Source organism: Crocodylus siamensis, chromosome 11 (genome assembly GCF_052110815.1).
Source record: "Crocodylus siamensis isolate JL-2025a chromosome 11, ASM5211081v1, whole genome shotgun sequence".
In the NCBI taxonomy this organism is placed as follows: Eukaryota; Metazoa; Chordata; order Crocodylia; family Crocodylidae; genus Crocodylus; species Crocodylus siamensis.
In genome coordinates this window covers 14,662,414-14,689,777 of record NC_143405.1, presented here as the reverse complement: position 1 = coordinate 14,689,777, position 27,364 = coordinate 14,662,414, and the positions used below count along the sequence as shown (strand labels likewise).

Genomic DNA, 27,364 nt, shown 5'->3' with positions numbered 1-27,364 from the left:
TAAACTTGATGAAACATTTGATATTTACAGTCTGAGGATTTCAGAATAACAAAACATGATCCCATGAATTATAGTGAATCAAATATATATCTTTTTATTCTTGGAAAAAGTAACAAAATAATTTTTAAAAACTGTTCAACAAACTGTAAATTATATTATCCTGAAGGCATCAAAACTACCTTAAAAGAAATAACGAAATATGATATTCTAAAGTCCCATTTTGTATCATGTTGCCATCGTTAAAATTAATTTTCTACATAAACATTAAAGACATACCAATTGTATGCATAAGCTCTTTATAAATATACAATGTGCACTTTCAGAGGGTTTCTTGATGTTTTAATATAAAACTTTAAGAAAAATGAATGTATACATTTTGATTAGCATAAACATGACAGAAACTGGAATGGTAGCTTAATTTACAAGTCTGAAAGAATAAATATAATATGGTCTATAAATTGCTTATTACGTAATGTCTTTCATGATTTTCCTGGAGTACTTTGCGGTACTGAGTCACAAATTAATGAGTTTGAAACTGACACTTGCCAAAACTAGCTTCCATGCTCCACTCAGCAGTAACTCACACATCACTGTAGGGGAGTAAGTAGGGTCAAGATCTTCAGAAGAACCTAGCTTTTTGGCTGCTTAGCACCTTTAATAGGCATCACTGTGGACACTGCTGGGTGTTGTGTGCATTAAAGGTGGCCTTAGTTGCCTAACCAGAACCTCAGCTTTTCTGACTGAGTATCATAAAGTAGCTGGCCTAAGGGACTCGGTCCTGCTACAGTGGCTTGGGTTCATTCACCTGCCGTTGAAGACAATGAGAGCTGAGGATGATCAGCACCAAGGCCTTGCAAGAGTGAGCTCATGAATTATTTAAATGTAAACTGAGATCCTGGTACTGGGGCTATCTGCTTCTCTTGGAAAAAGTGCCAAGGGGTCTGCCTACCAGGATAGCAACTGAGGGCCAATGAAACAGATTGGTCAAACATTTTAGCTTAGCTTAGCTCATTGGTTAGCGTCCATCATCTTAGTGGACAAAAATGATGGCTCTCCAGCTTTCAAAATTCAGCTTGTGGAGAATGTCCTGCCCTAGTGGGTGAATTCCATGGAATAACGTGTATTCATGGAAACAAAGGCCTTCCCTTCCTTCAAGGTAGTTTTGATACTAAGGACTATGCATAAATACTGCTTAGTTCTGTACTTAACCCTCTTTAAAAAATGAATTTCTAAAGCCTTAGCCTTCAGACAAAGGCTAAGATGATGGTGTTACACAAAGGTAGATGAATGCTTTTTCACAGACTTGAGCAGAGTGGAACAGGATCACACTTGGGTGCCTAAGACTACTTAGATGCCTGATAGGTCAGATAGGATCTTGCTTAAAGTTTTTTTGGTCTTGGTGACCCACCCAGCCCTATTCTACTGAGACTGTCAATTATCAGACCAAAAATAATTTAAGAATGTTACACTAAGGAGAGGAATAACTTGATATCAACTTTCTGTCAAAGAGAATTTCAAGGCAAACCCTTTCCTTATAACAAGCTAATGGAGGTGGGGAGGAGAGCCTCCCCACCTTCATCAACCTTATTTGAAACGGTGTTGAAATAATGAAAATTTTTAAAATCCTAAATATGTCTACTGGGGTTAGCCTTTCTAATCTCAACTGCCTCTCCATCAGCATCTGCATTAATATAAATAGAAATTAGAAATAAGCTTGACCAGAAAATAAGATGAAAACCTAACAAAAGTTGCCATTACATTGAAATGATCTGAAATCTATTGTGTGAGATAGATCTGAACTAAGAACACCTAGAAGAACAAGGCTTGGTTGCCTTCATATAGATATGTAATCTTCTGGTTAAAATTGCATAAGGAAATTTTGTGTAGCCACCCAAAACAGAGCATTTGGAAAACACCCTGTTTCTAGCATCCAATGTACATGAAAGCAACATACATTAAAGCTAGCTGTGATCAAAGCAAACATTTTTCACTTGAGCAACTGACCTAACAGGTGATTTACAGTAATAAGCAGGTTTATATTTGTTCCCACAACACAGCACACATTTTTCTACACTTAAAGAGAAACTCAAATTTTACCAATAGGGGGCTAGCACTATATTATTCAGTTTAAGATCAAAGCAAAAAACAAATATAACTATTGGAATGTGCCCAACTTTGCTAACTAGGCAAAAAATAATTAAAGGATATTGTATTATTAGTCCTGTAGTCATTATAGGTAAATATAAATCTCTTATTCCGATCTGTAAAACAAAACCTAGCCTTCTTGAGCATCTTGACAGTGCCCCCGATACCTCCCTATCATTCATTTCTATGCCTAAGTTAATATTACCATGCCTGAGTTTAGGTTTTTGCATGACTGTGAAATACAAGAGAGACATTACCAGGAATGGCTTACAAAGAGCGAAATTGCAGAAGAAAAGATAATTTGAAGAGTGAAATAGCAAGACCGTTAACATCTGTGTAGGGGGGAGAGATTAACAGGAAAAGGGAGATGATAATGAGCCATGAAGTCAATTGGCTCTCTCAGCACTGTCTGAATAGAAATGCCACTACCCTTCTCAGGTAGTCAGTTTTGAAGTTTGGGTGAAGCAGGAATTTTCTTAACACACAACCCTTCCCCTGCCAAGAAACCCCCCCACAAGAAACCACTGTTTCCTCTGCCTGTAAGTGGAATAAGCGAAACAGAAAAAAAATCTGTTTGACTCTTTCCTGCCCCGCCTTTCAATTCTGATTCAAGAAAGAGGCTAATTTTTCCAAAAAGACAGATCAAGAAGTCTGACTTCTATTTATGCACCTTTTGTTTGGTAGCAAAATGATAAATATTCCCCCTGGGATACTGTAGCTTTATATATTCCAATTTCTTTGTAATGAGTTAACACTTGTTGAGCTCCTTTGCCTTGGTTTTTGCTTTCAGTTGCACATTAAAATGGTATTATTCACACATGGTACATTAAAAATGTTATTTTTCTGAAATATTTTTCTGAAATATTTCACATGTATTAGCCAGTGTAACTGGATTGAATAGATGTTTCAATAGCCAGAGGTGGCTAAGAATTAGTCACATATCATTATCTTGTATTTTTATTACAATAATGTGAAAATGCTACACAAAGTCTATGTTACTGCGAAAGAAGCACAACACTACTCTAGTATAAGACAATACATAGTCACTTATATAAAAATACACTTCTATAGCAAAATGCTATACTCGTTGCTAACACCCAGATTTGGGCAAACATTCTTGACATTCAGAGTCTGATTCTTTTAAAGAATGACATTTTCTTCATTTCACATTTGAAATGATGGGCCACCCAGGACATTTGTAAACCACAGCATGTTGTGCATTGGAGGTTCACACTGTCCAAGTAAAAAATCATATTTCTTAAAGTTTGTCCAAATCTGTTTTGTTAATAACACTTCAGGGAATGACACGTTAATGCCTTAATCAGGCAATTTGATCTGTGCAAATAATTTTTTGCACCTGTTCAGTTTCCCTTTACAACTAGGCATCTGCCTAACAGAATTGTATTTCAGGTTCATAATCTAAAGCATATTAAACACAAAATTATCTTTGCCATTTGTGAAGATAGCTTCCTTTATGCATTTCATTTGTTCATCACTTCCCTTTACGCTTATAGATCCTGATTGTGCAAATGCTTATACTTGGACCAAGGTTTGAATCATCAGTAGGACTACTTCTGTAGTCCATTAGCATCAGTAGGACTGCTCACATTCCAAAACCAAGTATACACAAGTATTTACTGGACTGAGCCACAGTCAGTTTCACTTACTACCGGTAAAGTAAAATATTTTAGTTTGTGTTAAAAACATGCAGTTTTGGAGAGGAAGATGAGTGTGATACTGATGAATATGACCCAAATTCAGGAGGTTGGTTTGCACAGGGTAGGGTTGCACTGTTTCAAGCCCTTGCTTCAGAAAAAAGAACAACAAAACAACTTTTTTTCTTTACAGCCAAAACTGAGTAAAGGGAAGGAGGGGGTTGTTTTTGTTTTTAAAATCAAAGCCTTGATAACAAGACAAACATAAGGGCCAGGTACAGACATTGCACTTTTACTGGTGTAAATGACCAGAAACCAGTTTATATCCATAAGAGAAGTTCAGTACACAAAACCAGTCTATACCCATAACAGTGCAGAAGTTCAGCACTCATAGACTGGTTTAAAAATGTTAAGATGCAAGTCTAAGATTTGCCGTCCCTGGCCCCCACCAAAGGGCAAATGTGTGTTCTGTTAGTTACCTATGCAAACTATGCCACTTCACAGAAAACTGTGCAACTTAGATCGATTCTGTCTCAGACTTTTTGAATGTCTGTACCTAGCCAAGTTTGGACTGGACTTGAAAATTTAGTTAGCTAAACAAAAACAAAAGAGATTTGTCTTGGGACAATGTTAGAAACAAATTTAGTTTCAGATTTGTTCAAGACAACCTCTTTTATTTTCCATTTTGCTGTGCATTTGAACAAACAAATATTCACATAGTTTTAGTTTCCTTGTCTTATTAATTAGAAAAATGCACATGCATTTGGCTTTCCAGAAATGTTGGAATTTTTAAAACTAAAAAAGATTTCTACTGCATTTGAAAACTTACTGCGAAAACGTTCTGTATAGTTTTGGGGGAAAACTAATCTAAAGTTTGGTTTTGAATTACTTGACAGTCTCAACATTTCAATCAACTCTTTATCCTTAATTACATGCTTTTCCATCCCTCCCAAACATTTGTTTGGCATTGTTGCTTTCTAGGCTACATTGGTTCTGCTTTCATTTAACTCTATTTACTTCACAGGATTTATGCCAAACAGAGGCCAGTATAAGTGAGCTCAGAACCTGTTTCTCTTTATATATATGATTTTAAGATCACCCTCCACAGACAACAAAGGACATTTTCACTAGTGACTGTGTATGGGTTAATACATCTGCACCACTCTAAAACAAGTGACACAAGAAAAATTGCTTGCATATATAAAGTGTGACGGCATAAATATATGCACGTGTCAAATAACACATCTAAAGCAATTCTAATGAAAATAATGTTGCATATAACAGATTATACTAAGTAATACTATGATTATAGACTCTTGAAAAGTAAACGTTTGTGCTGTGGATAATTGGGTAAAAGGGACTGGCAACTAATTTGGAGTTGCAGCAGGCAATTTTTTTAGCTGTGAAATGTATGATGAATATGCAGTGGCTAGAAATTGTCTCATGAGAGAAAAGACTTATTATTGCTCTAGAGCTTTTTAAGACATGAACAGAATATACATATCCCATAGGACTCTGCTCTTTATGATGTCCCAAGTACTGCGTGTAACACTCCTTTTCCCTAAACTTGTTTTACCCTGATTTAGTGCACCAGGCATAAAGTCATGATGACTTAGAGATAAAGATATGGAAATCAGGAGTAGAAAGCTAATTTACTGGGACTACATTACAATCAAAGAACAACTCCACAGCACCTCATTATAGAAAGAAAACACTGTGTGAATTTCTAAAACTGTTATGGGACTGCTTGAATCATGGCATTGCCCATCCAATCCTTCTCCAATCATAATCTACATATATTTCATAGATGTGCTAATTTCAGCCTATGGGGAATTGCGTGCTCCCATTACTAGGCCATCAAAAAAGGGGCCAGACTTTTTCAAAAGAATTCAGAATAGTATATGCCAATTTTTAAATCAATTGTCTCATCATTGTTTTTTCCATTCTCTGTTCTTAGCACCACTATAATTCTAAGATGTTTGGTGTTGATCTCAAAAAACACTCCTTCTTTCTATTTCTGCGAGCCTTAATTGAAATTTGCCTCTGGAAGCTATTTCTGTATTTTCCTGCAATGCAATACTTGCATGATATCTGTAGCTACTTGATTTAGGAGGAAAGTCTCTTAGATGTATGGCATTCAGAAAGTACTTTGAGTTCATACATAATGCAGGGTTACTTTCTCTGGACATATGGAAGAAAAAAATGAAAAGGGAGGAAGTTCCTCAGACAAGAGAATTCAGGTTGCAAACTAGGGTGCTTTTAGTAATGGTATTTTTACTTGCCTGATTTTGAAACTTAGACAGTCTTAAGAATATAAACTGTAAGTCTAGTAAACTTGATTAGAGTTATCATTAGTGAAGTATTTACAGTGTGTGGGGAGGGAATGCCAGGGATTTTCCCTCAGAGACATTATGGTATAAAATAGTGGTTTTCAAACTTCCTGAAGACACACAACCCTTTCATATCACTTCTTCTACCAGGGAACCTCTACCTCTATCCTAAATTTTGATACGGAGCCAGGTGACCTGGCCCCACAATGCTGCTGCATTGTCTTCTGGCCCACTCCACCATTACCCCAGTCTCTTTGTGGAAGCCATGATGACCTCTTGTGGAGCCCCAGGGCTCTGTGCAACACAGGTTGAGAACCATGAGCCTAAAACAGTCCATGACACTGGAAATGAAATGTTTCTGAGTAGTGTTCTTGCCCCCCTCCACCCCCACTACTGCCCACAGTAGCCTTGATATTTACTCTTATCTCACTCTGGCACCCAATGGCTCTTGTTCTTTCTCTACAGTCTCAACACCCTAAAGAAAACTGGAGCTTCCTTTGCTTTGATAACCTGGTTTCAGAGGAGGTAAGTCCTTCTTCAAAGTTTAAAAAGAAAAAAAATCATTTTTGTATTCAATGGGTGTCTTTACACATGCTCCAGATGCGGAGGCAAGGGGCACTTTAATTAGAACAGTTCTCAGGAGCCACTCTAATTAAAGTACCCGCAGAGTCTCATGTATTCAGCACCCTGTGCTTCAAAATGGCAGCAGAGGCACTTTCACTCAAGCTTGTTCAATGTGTCAAATTAGAACACTTTGGAGCAGGTGTTGGGCATGTGTATAGGCACCCATTATGTGACACTTCTAAGATATTAGAGTTGTTCCCTTCTCCCATCTACTGTTCCCTTCCTACCCCACCCCGCCACACACATACCCCACCAAAGAAAAATCAGGAATCATTTATGTTGTAGACCAGGTTGACATTCTTAGTATTTGAATTTTTTGCAGAGGTCTTTGCTCAATTTTTATGAAGGATGAGCAGATAAAAGCCAGAGACTATATAAAAAGCTTCTTCTCATATCTCAGTTTTTCAACCAGTGCTAACATTTCTTCTTTTTTTCCTGAGAGGGACTATTAACTTTTGCAAGTAACCATGAACATTTTTCAATAGACAGTTTATAGAAAGAGATACAGCCTAGGTTGCAGATTAGTTCAGAATAAAATAGTAAACAACTTCCTGGAAGAAAAATTTAGGTGATTTTTGTGAGAACTCCAAATGATTTTAATTTACTTCCCACAGCAATTGAGAGGGATTAATTAAACAGATAAGGAGAGGACAGTGCTTTGAAGATTTAAGTGTTATATTATTGCTAAATACTGAGCAAACATATTTATAGGGAACTATCAAATATTAATTCATCTTTTTGAGATCATCATTGTAAAAGGACAAAGCAATATTATACTGGAAACACTGGGGTAGTTAAAAGTGTTTACTTAAGAAAAGGCGGTTGCTTATTGCAGTGGAATCACTTAACATAGATTTGGTTATATTAAGATAATTATTTCCCCCTCACATATAGACTGCCTTTTGTTTGTAGGCATCTATGAAATCCCCAGCTTTAATCTGGGAATGTTTTAACTTCTCTTCTCTGTGTATATTTTAGTATAGTTTGTCACTATTTTTGGTATAATGATAAACTCACATTCAGCCTCTAACTTCACCTTTTCCACAGCGGTCAACTAAATCATGGGCTACCTTAGCCTGCTGGTAACTGAGAATACAGAAACAGAATAACACTGAGAATATAAGATGCTTTTGCACTCACTGAAGAAATTTGTGAAAACTCTCATGTCAGGAATACAGTATCAGGACCCTGAGGAGTCAAAGTCCTTCTTGGCTGTTGCTAGACACCTACAGTAAGAAAGCGCCAAAGAAAGTCTTGTGTTCCTTAGTGTAATCCACCAATCTGATATCACTAACATTCACCATCAGTCTGTCTCCTTCCAGCATGTGAAGCACAGCCCCTAGATAAATATGTTGGACCCACTGGTTTTCTGTATTTTCGCACAGAGTCTTGGTGCCAGTCAGCAGTTGAGTTGGCTCAGGATAGCTGTCTGTGACTTTGGTAATGATCTGAGTTACGGAAGCTGTATTAGAGGGGTCCAGAATGGGCCCTCGGAAAGTGACCTGAGCATAGATGAAATAATCTCCAGCTTCTGGTATCACCAGTGATTTGTTGGTATAATGCAGGTTCTTTTTGGTAAATGCCAAGCCTCGATTGTCTTCCCACTGAAGAACTGGAAACTGGTTTCTTTCAGCAGATTGGCTGTCCTGTTTCTTAACTGAGAAGGGGAAACAAGAAAAGGTAAGAAAGAATCAGTTAGTTTGCTCATTCAGTTTGTGAACATGTAAAAGATAACAGGTGCTTGAGGCTATAGACATGTCAGTCAAACAACATAGATATAATTTTTTTAACGCAACTATCACATCTGTCTTGTTCTGTAGACAATTGCTGCAACCTTTTCATTCAGGGTTAAAGATACAATGATTTAGCACTAATTTGTAGGATCAGAACAATATAATAGTTAATCCTAGCAACTAATGTGCAACAGCATCTCCCCTTCTCCTTGTACAGCAATTAAAAAGTACATTTGTTCATAACTTCACTTCCTCAAAAGGAAATATTCTGACCATCATGCTGTTTGATCTGACCATCTGTGGTTTACTCTGATATGTATTACAGAAGTGTCCTACACAGAGGCCCCAGCTGAAATGAATCGCTTTCAATTTTAAACATTCGGTTCATTGCAAGAAAGGGCCCCTTGGCCAGAAGAATGTAAAAAAAAATGCGGAAGTGCAGGATAAACAAAAGGTGGAAGAAAAGCAAGACTGTTATTTCTCCTTGACCACTGGAGAGCAGAGGCTTGGGGAAATGGAAGCTCTGGCTTTAAAGGGTGAATACTGATTTTGATAAGATTGTCTATTTTCAGAAAGCAAGATCCAGTACAGCATTTCAGTTTGATCACTTGTGAATTGACAGACAAAAAATCATTAGCTGCTTTTAGAAGTCCTGGCCAAAGCAAAGCTGCCTGAAGAGACGCATTAAATATTCGATACATGACATCTTTAAGAATTTGGGAAATGTACATAGACTTCTAAGCCCTGGGCCAGAGCTTTAATGAGACCATTGTTTCTCATGGCATAGCACTGGTCCAACTTTAGTCCAGTGCAGATGGCCCTCCCTACAAGGCTTACTGCACTGTAGGATGTGAAATGCATTAGAAGAAGACAGGGTACAGAGGCACCTTATAGACTAAGTCAGAGTTGCATAAGATTTTGTGAACCCAAGCTTACTTCATCAGTTGCTATAAAAGGATATGCACAGAACAGTCTATCAAAGAGAGAGTTATTATTAGGGCTGTGTGAAGCTTCGGTCCCTGATTCAATTTGGCAGACTTTTGGCCTGATTCGGTGGCTGAATCTCCAAATCTGAATTGAATCACAGGACCCTTTAATCTCTTCAAATCAAATTGGAACCCTTCAAATGGATTCAGAGAGATTCACCGATTCAGACATAGACACAGCTTTAAATATTTTTTTTACATACCTCTAGATAGCAGGTGGCTTGTGTATGCTGTGATGCTGGGGTGCATGGAGTGTCCCACAGAAGCAAGGGGGGCTCCCCAGCGCGCTGGGCAGCAGACCCAGAAGTAGACCAGAAACACTTCCGGTGCACTTTTGGGTCTGCCAGGGAACACGCTAGCCCCCCTGCCCTCCACCCGTCCCCACCCCTGGCTTGGCAACTGGTTCTTCTTGGGTCTGGGGGAGCACTTGGGGTCCCCCCCATGGCTGATTGCACACCCCCTAGTGATTAGGTATTTAATATCTGATAGGGTTCTCTGTGCATAGATAGTTTTTCCCCCACAAAGGATGAACTATTTCAACATTCTGAAAATAAAATGTACCGACTCAAAACTGATTTTTGTTTAGAAATTTTCCTCAATTTTATAAAAGGGTAGATTATTTACACTTGCTTCCCAAATGACACTTTAGTTTCAGGTTGAACAAAATACTTTATTTGATTCCAGAGTCTTGATATTAATCTAGTACCCAAATGTACCTACTGTAATAGTCAAGATTAGTCTGAAATTATGTGGAATCTGGGCAAATAATTTTCTGTATGCTTCATATAAAAATATTTTGGCTTGACTGAGATCAACATATACATGGATAGGATGAAACTTTCTTTGGACTCAGATTTTCCTCTCAGTAAATGGATGACGTGTCCCCAACCTTGGCTTCAGAGAGGCTATACTAAATGGCTACAAGTCTGATTCAATCTGAAAATTTTGTTCTCTGGATAAAGTGTCTGTGGACTGTCCTTCTTTTCTATCCCATTTTCCATGTCTATGTTTCAGCACATACAGTAACCAGGAAACAAGAGCCTTATAATTTATTTATGGGAGTGTTTCTTCATATGGAACAATAGCAGCTAACTCCCCACAGTTGTGCATATTGCACAAAACCTGCCTTTTTGTTTTGGTAATAAAAGGAGATCTATATAGTTACTCATAAACAACAAGGAAGATCAGACACCTGATACTCAGATGGTAATATCCTGTCCTTCACAGGAACTTGAGTTTATAGTTAGTGTGAGTTTTAATTTGACATGTTAGGCCATGCCCACATGAGCATGGATGTTTGTTTCCTCAGGGATAAGAAGCAGTGGCACACCTTGTGCCACTGTAACTTGTCCCTGGAGAACACCTGTGCCATGTGCCCTCCGGTGTGTGGCAGGTTACCCTGGGTGGGGAAGAGAAGGCTGGAGCCAGCACTGTGCTGGCCTCAGCAGCCTTACTTAGGGTCCTGGGGGCCTCCTGGGGCTGCAGCAGCAGCAATCCTGCCTCTTGGATCATGGCCAGCAGCTGGAGAGTGGCTTTGGCCAGCCAGGCTCCAGTTTTGGACGGCACATGCTGCCACCACATGTGCCACTCTGCTTTTTTTTTTGTACAGGTTTTTTTGACCCCAGGATTTCCCAGGGTCAACCCCCCCCTACCCCTCTATGCTGCTACCTTGCAGTGCAGAGAACAGCTGAATGTGCAGTATGTGGTGCCACACTACATACCATACAGATGTGCTTGTCTGGATGTGGCCTAAGTATCTGTATCATAGTTGAATTATGGAGGAAACCTTTCAAATTCCTCCAAAGATAACTGCTGTGTGTGCCCGGTATATGATGAGATGCAGGAAAATTACCAATGGTTCCTGAAAAAGGTCTGTTGATTTTATTGAAAGTAATAGACTTTAGGAGGGCCAGCTTCAATTAGCTCAGGATATTAGTTAGGAAGGGACTGATAGGCAAAAGCATTGGAGAGATGGGAGTCAAGGAAGGGTGGATGTCAAGGGACTGATCCTGCAGGCACAGAAATGGACCATCCCAGTACACATCAAGGAGGGGCAAAAGAACAAAGAAACCCTCTTGGTTCAGCAGGGAAATCAAGGAGAGCTTGGAGGGGAAAAGAGAAGCCTACAGGCTGTGGAGGCAGGGGGCAGCCACCAAGGAGGATTATACCTGCTTGGCTCGAGCTTGCAGGGAAGCAGTGAGGAGAGCCAAAGTGGAAATGGAGCTTAGGCTGGCAGCAAAAATTAAAGATAACAAAAAGTCATTCTTTAAATACACAGAAAGCAAAAAGAAAGTGCAGGGCAACATAGGGCCCCTTCAAGATGAACTAGGGCAACTGGTAACAGATAGGATAGCCGAAGTACAGCTCCTACATGATTTCTTTGCATCTGTGTTCCTAGACATGGATACAAGCATGCATCCCAATAGGACTTTAGGTAAGTGCAAGAAAGATACCAACCCACAAAGAAGCCAACCTAGCAAAGGGGCCCTTGGAGGGGCTGGATGTATTTAAGTCAAGATGATAATGATTTTCATCCTAGGGAACTTATGGAATTAGCTGGAGTCACATCAGAACCAGTGGCACAACTGTTTGCACACTCATGGCGCTCAGGACAGGTCCCAGAGGAACCCTGGAAAAGAGCCGATGTGGTCCCTATTTTCAAGAAGAGAAGGAAGGAGGAACCAGGTAACTATAGGCCAGTTAGCCTCACCTCTATCTGTGGCAAGACCTTTGAGAAAATTGTTAAGGATCAAATTTGTGGGGGACCAGCAGGTAAAACAATGCTAAGGGGCAACCAGCAAGGGTCCATAGCAGGCAGAACTTGCCTGACTAACCTGGTTTCTTTTTATGACTGGGTCACAAAATGCTTGGATGAACGAATAGAGGTAGATGTTATTTACTTAAATTTCTTACCCAATTCTTATAAATAAACTAAACAGTTACAATATAGATTATTACCCAGTCCAGTGGGTGGAAAATTGGCTTAGGGGATGCACCCAGGGGGTGGTGGTGGATGGGCCACTTTCTACCTGGAGAAATGTGGGCAGCAGAGTTCCCCAAGGCTCTATCCTGGGACTGGTACTGTTCAATATCTTCATTAGTGATTTGGTTGAGGGAGTAGAAAGCACTCTGTCCAAGTTTGCAGATGACACCAAACTATGTGGGGAGGTAAATAAACTAGAGGGGAGGGAGTGAATCCAGGTGGATCTGGACAGGCTGGGGAAGTGGGCAAAACAGAACAGGATGCAGTTTAACAAAGATAAGTGCCAGGTGTTGCACCTAGGGAGGAAGATTCATCAACAGTCTTATAGCACCATTCCAAGTAGCACAACTGCGGAAAGGGATCTCAGAGTCATAATCGACTCCAAGATGAACATGAGCCGCCAATGCGATGAAGTAACAAGTAAAGCTAACCGCATTCTTTCTTGCAGAAGTAGGTGCGTCACAAACAGGTCTAGGGAGGTGTTACTTCACCTCTATGCGGCACTGGGCAGGCCACAGCTGGAATATTGTGTCCAGTTTTGGGCACCGCACTTCAAGAGGGATGTAGATAACCTGGAAAGGGTTCAGAGGAGGGCCACCCATCTGGTTAAAGGCCTACAGGAAAAACTCTATGAGGACCGATTGAGGGACCTGAATCTCTTCAGCCTCTGCAAGAGAAGGCTGAGAGGTGATCTTGTGGCTGTCTACAAACTCATCGGTGGGTGGGGGGGGGAGGAAGAGAAACAGTAGGAAATATAGGATACAATGTTTACCAGGGCCCCCATCGGGGTAACTAGAAACAATGGCCATAAACTGGAGGAGAGCAAATTTAGATTGTACATCAGGACAAAAATTCTCATTGTGAGGGTTGCTAAAATACAGAATATGCTTCCAAGGGAGGTGGTGCTGTCCCCTTCCTTGGAGGTATTCAAGAGGAGATTGGACAAACACCTGGCTGGGGTCATTTGAACCCAGCACTCTTTCCTGCCCAAGGCAGGAGGTTGGACTCGATGATCTAATAGGTCCCTTCCCACCCTAAAATCTATGAAATCTATGAACTATGAAATAGATGCTCAGCCTTCTTCATGATCAGGTCTTTATTCTGCATAGCTGCCTTTATTTGGCCTGAATAGTTCCAATTTTCTTTTTGGGTAATAAATAATCAGAATGGCTAGGGACTGAAATTACACATAAACCAGTGTAAGTGATCAGAAACCAGTTCAAATCTGTAACACAACAGAAGTTTAGTGCACATAAACTGCTTTCAAAATGGCCAAAACCAGTTTAGATAAACTTGGATGTAGTATCAGACTTAACTGATTTAGGTTACGCTGGTTTATTGAATTCTGTCCCAGATCCCCTCCAGATTCAAGTTAACTCTCAATGCTCCGGCATCCCAGGATGACTTGCACTTCCCCTGCAAACCTCCCTTCACAGGGTGGGTGGGCTAGCGTTGGCTCAAACTGTCTGCTCGAGGCCCAGCTTCTGCTGGGCCACTGCATTTGCAGAATCAAAAGTGAATGTCTGTTCACTTGCTTATTGGTTCAATCTATGCAGCTTAGACTAACCTGAGAAGATTGAATTGATTCAGCCTTGGGTTTTTTGACTGCCTGTACTTAGCCTAAGAGGACAATGTGATGTGCATTGCCTTGGGTGTTCTATAAGCCGTTTACCAGTATTTTGCCTTGAGTGACCTGCCCAATAATGGAGCTAGGCCAAAATAACCCAGTGCACAGAAGGAGAAAGCTTATATGACCACATACATGTCCTTGTAGGTGTAGATGGAGGAAGACAGGGATTGCAATCGCAGGTGAAGGAAAGAGTTCCAAGAACTCTAAATCCAGCTGAGCTCTGCTTGGTGCAGAAATCTATTGTTAAGAGAGGGAGGAACCAAAACTGTTTGGATTTTATTAGGGCTTCCTGGATCCTTAGGGATTCCTGGACTGGTTTCAATCCTGATACAGATAGCCTGTGCACCATCTGAGAATTAAAGCAGGTCGTAAATACAATGTACACTGCTAGAATTGTGCGCCTCTGTGTTTGTTAAAATCAGGCTCTAAAAGTTTAGTGATTGCTCTTAAAGTCAGAAGCTGCAACTGGTAATGGGAACCAGACTGACACAGATAAATGTTCAGATAGCATCATCATATGGCAATTAATAGTGAATGTATCTAAATGGCAGAGAAGGAGAAACTTGAAATATCACAGGTGTGGATGTTCAGGGTGATCTCCAACTTGTTTTTGCAAACTGAATAGTTTGAAAAAAAATTGATTCAGACTGCTGGTGCTTCACCAAAGCAAACTGATCCTTGTGCAACCTCTTGAAACTCAGTCACCTGTGGTACAGTACAGTTGTTCTTTTTGAGTCAACAGGTTCTCCCAGTTCTATGTCTCTTTTGGTAAGTCAGGAGTATTTAATTAATAAAAGCAGCTTTGTAAATCTGTTTCAGTACAGACATTTTGAAAATTAGGAAAGTCTCTGGCTTATTAGGAAATTGCATGGAAAGGGATCCTAAGACACCTTCAAGTATTAAGCAGGAAACTGGGTATAAACCTAAAAGAGGGTGAAAAATGCAGCCAGGACTCCATGAACTAAAGATACACTTCCTAAGCTACTGAAATACATAAATACATACATATTTTTGCACATGAACTTCAGAGGGGCTACTAATGTGCCCATTTATTCATGGATTTGAATACCTTTTGAATCAGGGCCATATTTTGTGTATGGGGCTTGGCTTATAGCTGAAGAAAAGGAAGATCTTTATGGGACTGGATTTTGGAAGCTATGAGGTTCCTGAGCCATCACAGCTGTGTTCCACATGTTTGCCAGATGCCTGGCAGCAGTGCTGCTGTCATTTCTTCCCAGCTTACCTATGTCCCTCTCATGTCCCCCCGCCCCGCCCCCATCTCATCCCTGTTTTATTCACTGTTAAAATAAACAGTGCCTTGCTGCTCAGCTTTTCTGCAAAGGTCAAACAAATCTGGGTTTCTGCTCTGGGAATTGCTAAGTGCTCCATAAGTACATTGCTGGATGGGTTGGAGAGGGACTTGAGTTCATACAGAAGTTCAGCAGGAGGTGACCTTAAAGTTAGCCTTCGTTACAATCATTATCCCTTAGCTCTTCAAATTGCTGCTCTCTCCAGACTCTTGGGTATAATAATGCTTCAAAGCACTGCTGCTGGGATCAGCCATCTACTTCCTCTTCATAGCTGAGACTTGTAAGGACCACAGATGTTCCTGGTGGTTCTTTTGCTTAAACTAGTGTAAATAATGCTTCAGTCCCCAGAAGCCAATCGATAATACTGGTATGAAAATAGTGTAAGAGAAAAGAAGACTGATATTCAGACTGTCTTCAGACTTAACTATTGACAGTCTATTATTACCTCTGGTATTACATCAGCATGATAACCCAGCTAAGTTACTTCTGATTAATAGTCCAGTAAGTACTGCAGTAGAATAATATTTCAACCACTTATTTAAGTACAAGGGCAATTCTAGCTGTTACCAACTTGTACCAGTCTGACAGATCATTTTGTAGAGAAACCACTTTAAAAAAAAAAAAAGACAGGCTTTGTAGCCCCACTGTATAAACCAGACCTATGTTTCAACTGTTGATTCTAATCAGCTGAAGATCTAGCCAAAGTTAAACAGCAAAAGACTTTCTTTCCTGGATTGCAACATTGGAACAGATTCCGTCAGGTGCCTCCATTTAGATGAGGCAATTTTATGGAGCACAGCATCCATGATATCACCCAAAGAGGACACACAATTTTTAACAGTAAAATTACCTGTTAGGTGTGCTCTTGGCTTTTCGTCAGTGAATACTGTATCTGTAATACAAATAATAAAAGATAATGATTTTTCTCCCAAGTTTAATGGATTTGATTAAAGACAAAGGCTTTTTATTTCTGTCTGGGTTTGTTTTTACAAGTTATTTGCTTAGCCTTTTGTTGACAAAAGGTAGGAGTTGAGTTTCAGACAGAGCTGATAAAAACAGAGCTCTTCTGGACTTCATTTGTGCTGCAGTGCTGTACTTGAAGATTTTTGCAGGTTGACCAGATCAAATCACCAATTCTGACTAGAACACATTGAAAAGAAAAGGCCTTTCTCTTGAATTAGAATATCAAAGTGTTAAAGGTACTTTAACTCCATGCTGTCTCCATATTAACATAGTTGGATCTATCTTACCAAGCTACAGGGTGGGCTTAGCCCTATGCCGGCTGAAAAAAGGAGACAGGCTGCCTATCCACTTGTGGCAGGGCACGGTTGGTGCCTGTCACTTTAAGATTGGAGCTAAGCAGCCAGCAGGTGCTTGATTGTGGTGGCCATGTTAGATCTCTGGCCACATATATAAACAGGGCAGTTTGCAGCTGGTAGGCCAGGCAGTAACATTGCCTGGTTGTAGGGCTCCATGCAACAACCTGGAGGTAAGGGTAGGAGCTGTAGGGGATGGCTTGGAGGCTCCTGGTCCTGGGCATGACCAAAAACTGCACCCTGCCGGGAGTGGGTGGCCTGGTGGGGCTCTCAGTGGTGCGGGAGCCCCCAGGAAATGCCAGGCCAGTTACCACACTGGTGAAAGGTGGGTACCTTAACCCTAGCCCTCATCTTGGGGTGGGTTATATAACATTGGAGGTAGTGGGCCAGGCATAGCTGCGGCCACCTGAGCCCTGTGGGGTACAAGACCCTGAGAAGGAAGATTGGGGGCTAGGCACGGCTGTGGTCACCTGAGCTCTGTCTGGTGTAGGACCCCGAGGAAAGGTAGTTGGGGCCAGGTATGGCCATATGAGCCCACCAGGGAGGGAAGTCCTGTGGCCCCAGTGAGGGGATGGTGTGGAGCTGCAATGAGGGGGGGGCCGAGATGAGGAGCCCCAGTGAGGGGAGTAGGCCAAGGTATGTCTCCAGATGCCTGAGGCTGTAATTTGGGCCAGAGGCCAAGCAAAGGGGGCTCAGTCAGAGGGGCAAGTCCTGACCCCAGTAAGTCCTCCACCACTGGGAGGCTGTGTGTGGGTCAAATGTAAGAGCTATAGCAGAGCACAATGACTTGCTGCTCTGGCGGGGGAGTGAGAGTCCCCACAAGACCCTGGAGCACTAGTTGTGGTGTGGGTTAAGAATGAGTGGAGGCCAGGCACATCTGCGGACACCTGAGCTCCACAGGGGAGGGAAGCCCTGGAGGCCCAGTGAGGGGGTGGAAATGAGGACCACAGTGAAGGGCAGAGATGTGGAGCCCCAATGAGGGGGGCAATGTAAGATGTAGCAACTTGGTGAGGGGGTGGCCCTAATGAGGGGGTGGTGTGGAGCCCTGGTGAGGGGTGGAGATGAGGGGCCCCAGTGAGGGGGAGGAAAACCAGAGAGCTGGGAGCTCAGTATGTCTGAGTGTACAGAGTTGCCCCAGAAGGCGCCAGGACAAGCTTAGACCCAGTTGGGTAATTGGCTGGCCACTACCCCGGTGAGGGTTGTGGGAGAGGCCCAAAAGACATCTGCCACCTGAAGTATGAGCTAGCTAAAACCTATGGCCTAAGGAGCCCACTCCAAGAGGGAGCAAGACAGTACAAGCTGTCGATGTGTGAGAGGCACCCGGTGACAGGGTGGAGTGTGAGAGGCCCTAATGAGAGGAGGGTGGTATGAATGTAAGTGTCTGAGACCTGATAATGAGGCCTACGCTTGGTCTGGCTGCAGGTCAGGAGCTTTATCATCTGAATGCCATCTGCGAGGCTTGGGCTGCAGAGCTGCAGCTAGTGCCCCCTGGCATCGGGGCAGGAATGGGCAGCCTCCTGCCTTAGTCAACAATGAGGTGTGGCAGGTGAGTCAGGTGGGTGGTGTGCCCAAAGGCAAATGGCTAAACTAGCACTGTGGCTAGTTGGGGAGTCCTACTTTGCCACACCACTACTTAGGAATTGCAGGCTTGCTCCAGCTTTTTTTCCTCTATATCCTCTATCTACCTGCTGCTGCCACCATCTAGCCTTGGCTTTGCTGGTGCCTGATGCCTGTAACACCTTCACCTACTCCTTTCCTTTCTCACCTTGCATCCCAACAAGATAACCCCCTCCTACCACAGCACTTGCCCATAGCCTATCCTGACAGCCCCTGCACTGGGGCAAAGGCAGCCTTGGTCAAGAGATAACATAGGCCTGGTATGTGCACCCCCTGTGTAAAAATTGCTGCCAGAAGAAGTGTAAGTGAATCCTTTGGAGGTTTTAGTGGCTTTAAGTACTGGAAGAAAAGGGAAGGGAATCTAATCTACAAAACTAGGAAAGTGCATTTTGGTAGAACTTGTGGAAGCAGCTCCCATTCTCAGCAGACACCCAAGTAAACACGAGCTTCTACAAAAGGAAAGAACTGGCAAACTTACAAGTAGTTGTTGCCTGTTGCTTTAAGGCATTTGGTGCTCTTTCTTCTGCCACCTATGAAAAACATTCACAAGTAGTTAGCTTCCACTTGAATGAGGCAACAAAATTATGGAGAATCATGATGCTCCTATAGATGACTTAATTAAGAAGTCCAAACAAAAATTCTAGGAATGCTTCAAGAGAGAGAATACCTGACGATAACAGTTTGTGTTTAAATAGACACTTTCACAGATCAGCCCCTAAGTAATGCGGGCTGTTCATTTAAGAACCTCTCTCTCTCTCTCTCTCTCTCCCCTTGTTGGTTTGCAAGTACCTGTAATCATGCAGTACGGATGAGAGAACTATGGGGAAGGTCTGGGCCTAATCCTCAGCTCTTCCCAGAGATAATGCTGCTTTATGCCAGCTGACAAATCTGCCCCAATGCATCCTTTCCTTCTGTACTTGTCTACTCTTTATTGCTGGAACCTGTACTTGAGTCACTTACTACTCTCATGCACTTGGGACCAAGTTTGTATAAAAAGCAGATAAAGGTTGTTCATTCTCTCTCTCTCTCTCTCCCTCCCCTCCCCCCCCGCTTTTTCCCCCCTACGCACTTTGTAAATCCTCATCTAAAGCTGAATGCCAGTCTACTTGTGACATGCATTCAGTGTAAACAAAGATGAAACATATTGCAGCATTATATTGATCTGGTCAGTGCCAAATATGCTTGTTGTTTATGTAAAGTAACAGTGGAGAAAGTAGCTGCTTGCCAACTAGATGGCTGCCAATGGCTCTGTTTGTCTTATTCAAACTAGTTCAGCCAAAATGCATGACTTATTTTGGGTCACATTCCTAGCTGGTGTAAGTCAGCATGGCTTCTTAGCCAGTGGAATGCTGCTGATTTACATGGATCTGGCACAAAGCATGTATGAAGGAGCTGGAAAGCAGCACCTTATGAGCAGTACATCAAGGCGTACAATTCAGGCAGTTTTATACACTGAGACAGGCATTACTTGTTGCTGGTCTGTGGAGAGCTAGCTGGTCTTATGGTGCTAAATCAGCTTGTTTCCATCTGCTACACTTGATCAGTGCATTAGACAGACATACCTCTAAAGTTTATTAGTGTAATTAGTGGCAGTCAGTGTTTTAGTGATGGCAAATGGCTTGCCTGTACCGCAACAATTGGGAGAGCAGGACCAGTCAACATGTGGCTGGATCATCAGCTGGTATGAATCACTCTGGTATGCTCCCTCCTAAAAGTTTGAGAACTCCCCATAGTCCTGTATCTGCTCGGAGCATGCTTAGAGTGTATGCCAAAGCACTTGTGGACCAGATCCTCAGCAAGTGAAACATTTCATTGTAAATTGCTTTCAGTTGACTTCTGCCACCTAACCACAGTTGAAGATTTGCTACCTAAATATGATCACAGTTTCACTATTAGTGACTATTAACATGTGAGTGAAATATCGGCCCTTGAGTATTTCATGTATTCAGTGCCTGCTGTTTATGGGGGAAGAGGACTCACTATACATCTGCAAGGCGAATTGCAGAGCAAATCTAACTATCAGCTGAAACTCATGCCCAGTTTCATGGTGGTGGGTGACTCATAGTACATTACTCAAAGTTATGCCACTTACGAAACTGTTTCCCAACATTTAAATTGATTAAACAATCAACGAAGGAAAAGATGTTGTCAGTAGATGCCATCCTCTTCCTTATGTGCATACACTTGCACATCGCTGTCACGACCTCTAGCAGAACAACGTCATCTAAGATGCAACTAAAGACTAGGTAGTGCACAATCTGTAAGACAGGGCAGAGTTATTTCATACACAGGGCCTCAGGCCTGATGTCTGACCTCTGCTCATTATTGAATAGAATAATGCAGGACTGATGGGGACCTCAAGAGATGATTCACTCAGTTTCCTTACTGATTAGCCATCACTGGAACAGTCCCAACAAATATTTCTCTAACCTGTTCCTAACAGACAGCATGGAAGGAGATTCTGCAACATTCCTATGCAGCATGTTTCCGTGTTTTACTACCCTAGGAGTTGGCCAGATTAACTCTTCTTATTTGCAAGTTGATCCAGTTTTCTTCTTGTTCTTCCTCCAGTGGCCATGAAGATCAAATCACCTGGTTATAATTACTTATAAGGGGCAAAATAACAGTTTTCTGTCTTCTCTTTTCTGGACTAAACAAAATCAACGCTTTCATCTTTCCTCTGAGGTTATGTCTTGCACGTAAAAAGTTTGCACGTGATACAAATGTACAAGTTTTTTCCCCCCCCCAAATTCTCATGAGACTTGTTGGGACGTTTGAATATGACTCTCTATTCTTATGATGCAATGTCCAAGAGTCATGGTCAGCTGAACGTGTCATTTTTCCTAAAGGGGAAGCCCAGGATCATAGTGGAGGAGTTCTCAATTCACACTTCTCCCCCAAACCATACTGTATTTGTATATTTTATAGCGTTACTAGATTAGTACCTAATTCAGCAAAGTATTTCAGCCTAACTTTCTATGAAAATATTTATTTAGTCAAACTTGATTTTTTTTTCCGACAAAAAAAAATTTTGATGCAGATTTTCTTTTCTACAGCCCTAAATTTTATCTTGTAATCAGAGTGTTCTTGAATAGAAACTTTATGTCCAGCACCTCCAAGCTTTAAAAAGAAGATCTGGACCTTAACTTGGTAAAGTGACTCAGTTTTAAATATAGAAGGAAAAGAAGTGTGGACTACTGGGTAGACCATTAGATGAACTGGGTCCTATTCCCAGTGCTGTCGCTGATCTGTCAAGTGGTGACCTTAGGCAGTGTCTTGTCTGTGCCTCAGTTTCACTGTCTATAAACTGAGATAATAAGAAGGGCCTCCTTTGTGAGGAGGTTTGAGATCTATGGATGAAAAATGCTATGTGAGACTTGTATTTAATTATGGAAAGCTAGGTTAATATGTGAGAGGTAACAGTAATACTAAATGTATGTGTTGTGTATATACCTCAAAGTATATACATACACCCTTTCACCTGAAAGAAGCTGTTGAAAATGTAAGTTGCGTTATTATACAATATGGAGGGTTTATTTATACAACTCATGATGTACCTATAAACGTTAAGTATGTTTAAAAGGACTAATTTGTGTGTAATTATTGGGTACTTGTTCTATTCCCCTTCCTCGATCAGGTGCAATTTAAAAAAATTCTCAGCTTTGACTTATGTTTGCTTCCACTGAAGACAGTAGAAAAACTCCCACTTGTTACAATGGGAAGAGAGATGTAGACACTGAATGCTTTGAAAATCCCACCATAGATCTGATTTGAAGACGACTGTCTCCTGAAACAGAGACTTTAAATACTGTGAAGCCTGTGGTATGCAAAAAGATGCTACTGTCTCTTAATTCCAAGACTGGCCAAAAGTCCCTAGGACATTTATTTACATTTAACACTGAAAGGAAATAGGCAAAGATTCCCCCGCCCACAGGCTTTTCCTTATTGTGCCTTTTGAAAGGGGGTGTGGGTGTCCATCTGAAAGAAGTCAAACGTAGAAAAGTTAATTGAAACTCTGGCATCATAAGTGTCACAAACAAAGCGGTTCAGATGATACCCTTTGGTTTAACTTTCAGCGCACCGTATTACTTTAGTTTGGCCTTTCTCTCAAGGGCCGTCTCTAACTTCTTGGAAAGTCAATGGAAAGACCCACCCTAATTTTCATGAAAGCTGGTTCAAGATGAAAAGCAATCCATGCTACTTGCATAAAACATGTGCAATAGAGCAGTGCTGTAAAACAGTTGGGGCTTGGGAGGAGATTATCATGGACTTGGGAGAATGATGAAGGACTTCAGCTCAACCCTCCTACAACCATTCTTCCATCCTGTGAACTGTGTCACTTACATAACTGTTTGTGGCTCTGCACAAATGGGATTGGTTAGTCTTCATGCTGGCCAATGCAGGCCTGGAACGGACCCATTTTACAGTGGATAGGAGTTGGAAAGCCCAACTATATGCTGTAGCCTGCTCTAGTAGCACCAAAATGAGTGGTGGGAAAATGCATCCCTTTATGCAGCCTTTCTGTTTGGTTCAGTTTCCGTCTATAGACTTATTATTATCTTGAAGCTACAGAATGCCTCTGACTTAACCCAACCAACATCCCACTGACAGCAGTGGGAATTAAATGCAAACACCATCAATTAATACTTAGCACTTTGTTTTTAAGTGGTTAACTAAGGAAATCAATAGGCAGCAGCAGATACATTCTTGGCTGTTGTGTCAGTCTGGCAGCCACATGACTGAACTCAAACTGTAAAAAGTTAACAAATGGAATTGAGATGCAGAAATAAAAATGTTGGACTTTCAATGTTTCTAGTCTTCCCTAATGCTCCTTAGTTACAGTTGTTGCTGATCATTGTTTAAAACCCCAAGAAGTGGGTCAATTATCTGGACATTCCCATTTTTCCCCATCTGTACTTGATTGAAGCTTCCCAGGGAATCCACCCTGGGACGTGATTCCAGCAACTTATTCCTGAAGCAGATGCAACAGGAGGGGAAAACTCAATGTTTGTATACATGGCCTCAATATTCTCTTCCCTGTCTGACTGGGGAATTTCTAAAGGGAGGAGAATGTGGGAATCTATATGTGTTCAGGGCTATTTAGATATCCATGTGCAGGGAGTGGCATGTACACTTCACCATCCTAGCAATAAATGTCAAGAGAGACATCTCTGCACCACAAAGCCTGTACTGCTTCCCATTTTCTGTAGGAAAATACGCAACAGGAATTTACTAATAATCTATGGCAGCAATAAATTATGACATTCCCCTCCCTATCCCCTGTGCCAGAACACTGTAAGGTGGAAAGAAAGTCCCTTTCATTAACCTGTTCACTTGTCCCTTTCTGCTTCAGGGGTCATCAGCTAGGCATACTGTTTCTCCTGTTTGTCCACCTGCTCTCATGCTTCCTGTGTAGCCCAGTAGAGGTGCCATTTTTCTCCTTTTCTCTGCTGACACTTCCAGTTATAATAGAGCAGGGGGAGGCAACCCTTAGTATGGGTGCTAGAGCACCACATATAAAGGCATTTTCCTTGGCACATGTGTCTGAAGGTGGACAGCGGGGAAGGGGCCGGGGCTGCGCTGCTACAACAAGGATTAGGTCCCTCGTGGATCCCTGCCATCTGCCCCTGGTGCGCCAACATCTTACAAGTTGAGGTTGTGGGTGTTTTGGCACTCTGCCCAAAAATGTTGCTGACCCCTGCGACAGAGGGCTTTGGGAGTAAATAAAATCCGCCTTTAAGTGTGATTTTTAATTTTAAAATTTAAAGGGGAATAAATGCCTTTTTTAATCATTCAGAAAAGATGATTTAACACCGTTATTTGTGAGAATATTCTTCTGGAAATGAATGGGGTTTCTCTTATGAGTAAGGACTGCAGGGCCAGGCCCATACTCTGAATTTGGGATATTGTTCCTTGGAGGAGTGAGAAGAAAGTAATGATGAAAAAAGTCAAATAAACCTATAACTGGTTTTGCTGCTGCCTCTCACTGGTGACAGTCTCAGTTATCAATGGAGCAAGAAGAAGATTTACAGAACATAGTAACTAGCTGAGGAGTGTAATGTTCTACCTACTCTGCTTGGCATAAATTCAAATGGCAAACAGTCAGCTGTGTTGGTTTTATTTTTGCCCACTAGGATTTGCAAATGCTGCAGCTTATTTGATAGCATCATTAAATCATCAGTGCATTATCATGTCACTGTAGTAATTACTGTACATATATTTATAGAACTATAACACGTGACAATATCATCCAGAGTATAGCAATTCTTAATGTTTATGTAGCACTTGCCCTCTGAAGACCTCAAAGCCATTCAGAAATACAACTTTGATGTCCTTCGCATTGCAACTATAAGCCAGTCAAGTAAAAATCCTCCTTGAAGGATTATTATTTTATTATTTCTATTGTAATAGCACTAACAACTAGTGTCCGAATGTCGATGCCGTTGCGTTCAGTGGAATACAAACACACACAGTATGTCTAAGCACGAAATAAAGGTAGTTGTCTGGACAATAGCTGTGCCAGGTCTAGCTGATATGAGTAGCCATATCAGTGAAGACATAACAGGGCATGGACTTCGATCATTAGCACACACTAAATAGTACATATCTAGGCTCCCTGGAGGTAACGTCACAGCCAAAGCTACATTCTGCTGTGCAAACTAAGCCAGACTTGGGCAAAGTCCCTATCTGAAGGAGCTTGAAACATGAGATACCAAAGCCATGACCCTGTACTATACACTATACAGGTGCAGGAATTCACTCATGCAAATTTCAGTGCAGGTTGGGCCCCAAGATACTATTAAATACATGTCAAAAATCTGTTGGCAGAAGCCTGCCAGAAAGGAAACTTGGTTTGGAGTCAGCCTATTATTAGCTCTTTTCAAATGCTTGTGAATGGCAACAATGTTTTATCGTTCACAAATAAAGTCTGGGCTACAAAAGCACTCAATAATGACTTTGAAATGAATTGCTGAAATGGATTAAGGCCTTGATTCTGGAAACGCATTGGCATAGGCTCACCTGCTAGAAGCTGGGCTGTCCCATTGATTTCAGTGACTCGGTGGGAATATGCACTTGCTTAAAGTACCACGGTGTCATAACAAAAACTTACAAGTGTGTAGCTGTGGAGGTCAATGGCCAGCTAACTATTAAAAAGGAACAGTGCAGTCCCTCTGAACTTAGGGAAATTTTTTATTAGGAATCAGATGAGGATTTCATTTCTAGGGCCAGCCTCAGTAATTGGCCCAAATCAGATGCCCATATTAAAAATTTCAAATTTGGGAGAAATTTAAATTTGCTTCCAAATGTGGACATGACCTCCATGCCCTTGACCTGTCTGGTATTTATACACATACAATGATTTTACGCAAGTGCTAGACACACAACGATTTTACACAAGTGTAAAAGAGATAAAGAGATAAAAGAGATGTCTGTGCATAATAGTTAGCAGATGTCTACCTCATGTCTCCTCTCACTCTTTGGTGAGACGCATGGTAAATCTCAGTGTAAACCCAAGAAAGTGGGTAAGGAGGTGTACTGCCCAATCCCTAATTGAATTAATAGATTCATAGATGTTTAATTCAGTGCAATAACACTGATTTGTATCAGTCAAGGGGGTTGACCCATTGAAGAGGGGGAAAATCAAAGAACAGGAGGGGAAAGTTTGTCAGAAAAAGAATGAAAAAACCCTCAGATCTCCTTTTACCTCATCTGCTATATAAAAGGAAAAAGAAAAAGAAGAAAGAGGATAATAGGACATTTCTAACATTTTCCCAAATCACCCACCCATGAAAACACACACAGTCTTTTTCCAAATCAAAAACATTAAGAAAAGAGGAGAGTTTTGTTAAAGTTTGCTTAAATCATAGATAAATGACATGTTCTTACCTGATCCAGGCTAAGTTTGTGGGCTCTGAAACTTCCAACCAGCAGATAGGCTGTGGGTAATGTTAGGACTAGCACAGACAGCATGCAAAAAATCACAGTCCAACGCATTTTCCTGAAATCCTCCTTGATATGCATCCAGGCATCTTGATTGGCCCTTGCAGCTGCTTCCTCTAGGGTTAGTTCAGTTAAACGTTCCATGCCTCTGTGGCACGTAAATGTCTCTCTCTCTATGAAAGCGGGAAACAGGAAAATCTCTTCTGTCTTCTGACCTGCATGGAGACCCCCATTAAATAAGAACTCACTTGAATGTGGGATGGCTCCCTCCCCCCCCCCACACACATACACACCCTCCCTCCCAAGGAATGCACCGCCTACAATAGAAACCTAGCTCAGGGAAAGGAGAGAGCACAACTTTTTTCTGAGCTTGTAGAGGTGCATGTTCAATGCTTACATCTGTTTTTTCCTCACTTTACAGAAGGAAGTTAGGAAAGTCCCCGGGGGGGTGGGGGTAGGGGGTGGAACCAGGATAAATTGAGCAGGAAGGCTGGAGCAGATTAAAAGCTTTTCCACACAGCAAAGGGAACGTGAAACTACTGGAAAGGAAAGTGAGAGATGATAGAGAGCAGCACAAGAAACGACACATAATCTTAACACATACTCAAACTCCACAGTCATAAAGTTTCATTGCAAGCTGGAGAGGAAAAACCTACCCCAGGGCAGTGGCAGGTAATTGTGCAAGGAGGGAGATTCTCCAAGGCTCTGAACAGAAATTACGTATAAATCGGTATAAGTGATCAGAAGCCAGTTTAAATCCGCAAGTGGCTCAGGACTACTTTATGAGAAGTGTTGAGTAGTTTAAGCAAAAGTCAAGGGCAATCTGCATCCCTTTGGATGCTCTCCTAGCTCCAACTGCTCTCAAGTCCAGATCATTGGGGGCTGGACCCGATGACCTGCAAGGTCCCTTCCAGCCCCTCACAATCTATGAATCTATGAAAGAATGGATTTGGATTCATGCTGCCTGTTCACTTTGTGAGCAACAAAAAATGGAAATAGTTTTGTTAACTTTCTGAATATTTATTTTCAGTGTCCATTCACTGAAGCCTGTTGTCACTGCCTAAGAAAGAGAAACCACACTGTTCCTACTACAC

At 41.6% G+C, this 27,364-nt stretch overlaps 1 protein-coding gene across 1 annotated transcript; it reads right to left on the bottom strand.

Annotated features, from left to right (window-relative positions):
• Nucleotides 1–26,498, bottom strand: TNFSF15 (TNF superfamily member 15). The gene is made up of 4 exons (XM_090022391.1): nt 26,217–26,498; nt 18,808–18,859; nt 16,247–16,288; nt 1–8,411 (listed from the first exon to the last, which is right to left on the bottom strand). Exons 1-4 carry the CDS (start codon nt 26,412–26,414, stop codon nt 7,981–7,983), a joined length of 723 nt encoding a protein of 240 aa, XP_089878517.1. The 5' UTR covers nt 26,415–26,498; the 3' UTR covers nt 1–7,980.
• Between the last annotated feature and the right edge of the window lie 866 nt (nt 26,499–27,364).

Coding starts and splice junctions, on each gene's coding strand:
- TNFSF15 (XM_090022391.1), bottom strand. CDS start 26,414: ATGGAACGTTTAACTGAACTAACCCTAGAGGAAGCAGCTGCAAGGGCC. Junction 18,860..26,216: donor ACAAACTTAGCCTGGATCAG/GTAAGAACATGT, acceptor TGTTTTTCATAG/GTGGCAGAAGAAAGAGCACC. Junction 16,289..18,807: donor GCAACAGGCAACAACTACTT/GTAAGTTTGCCA, acceptor TTTGTATTACAG/ATACAGTATTCACTGACGAA.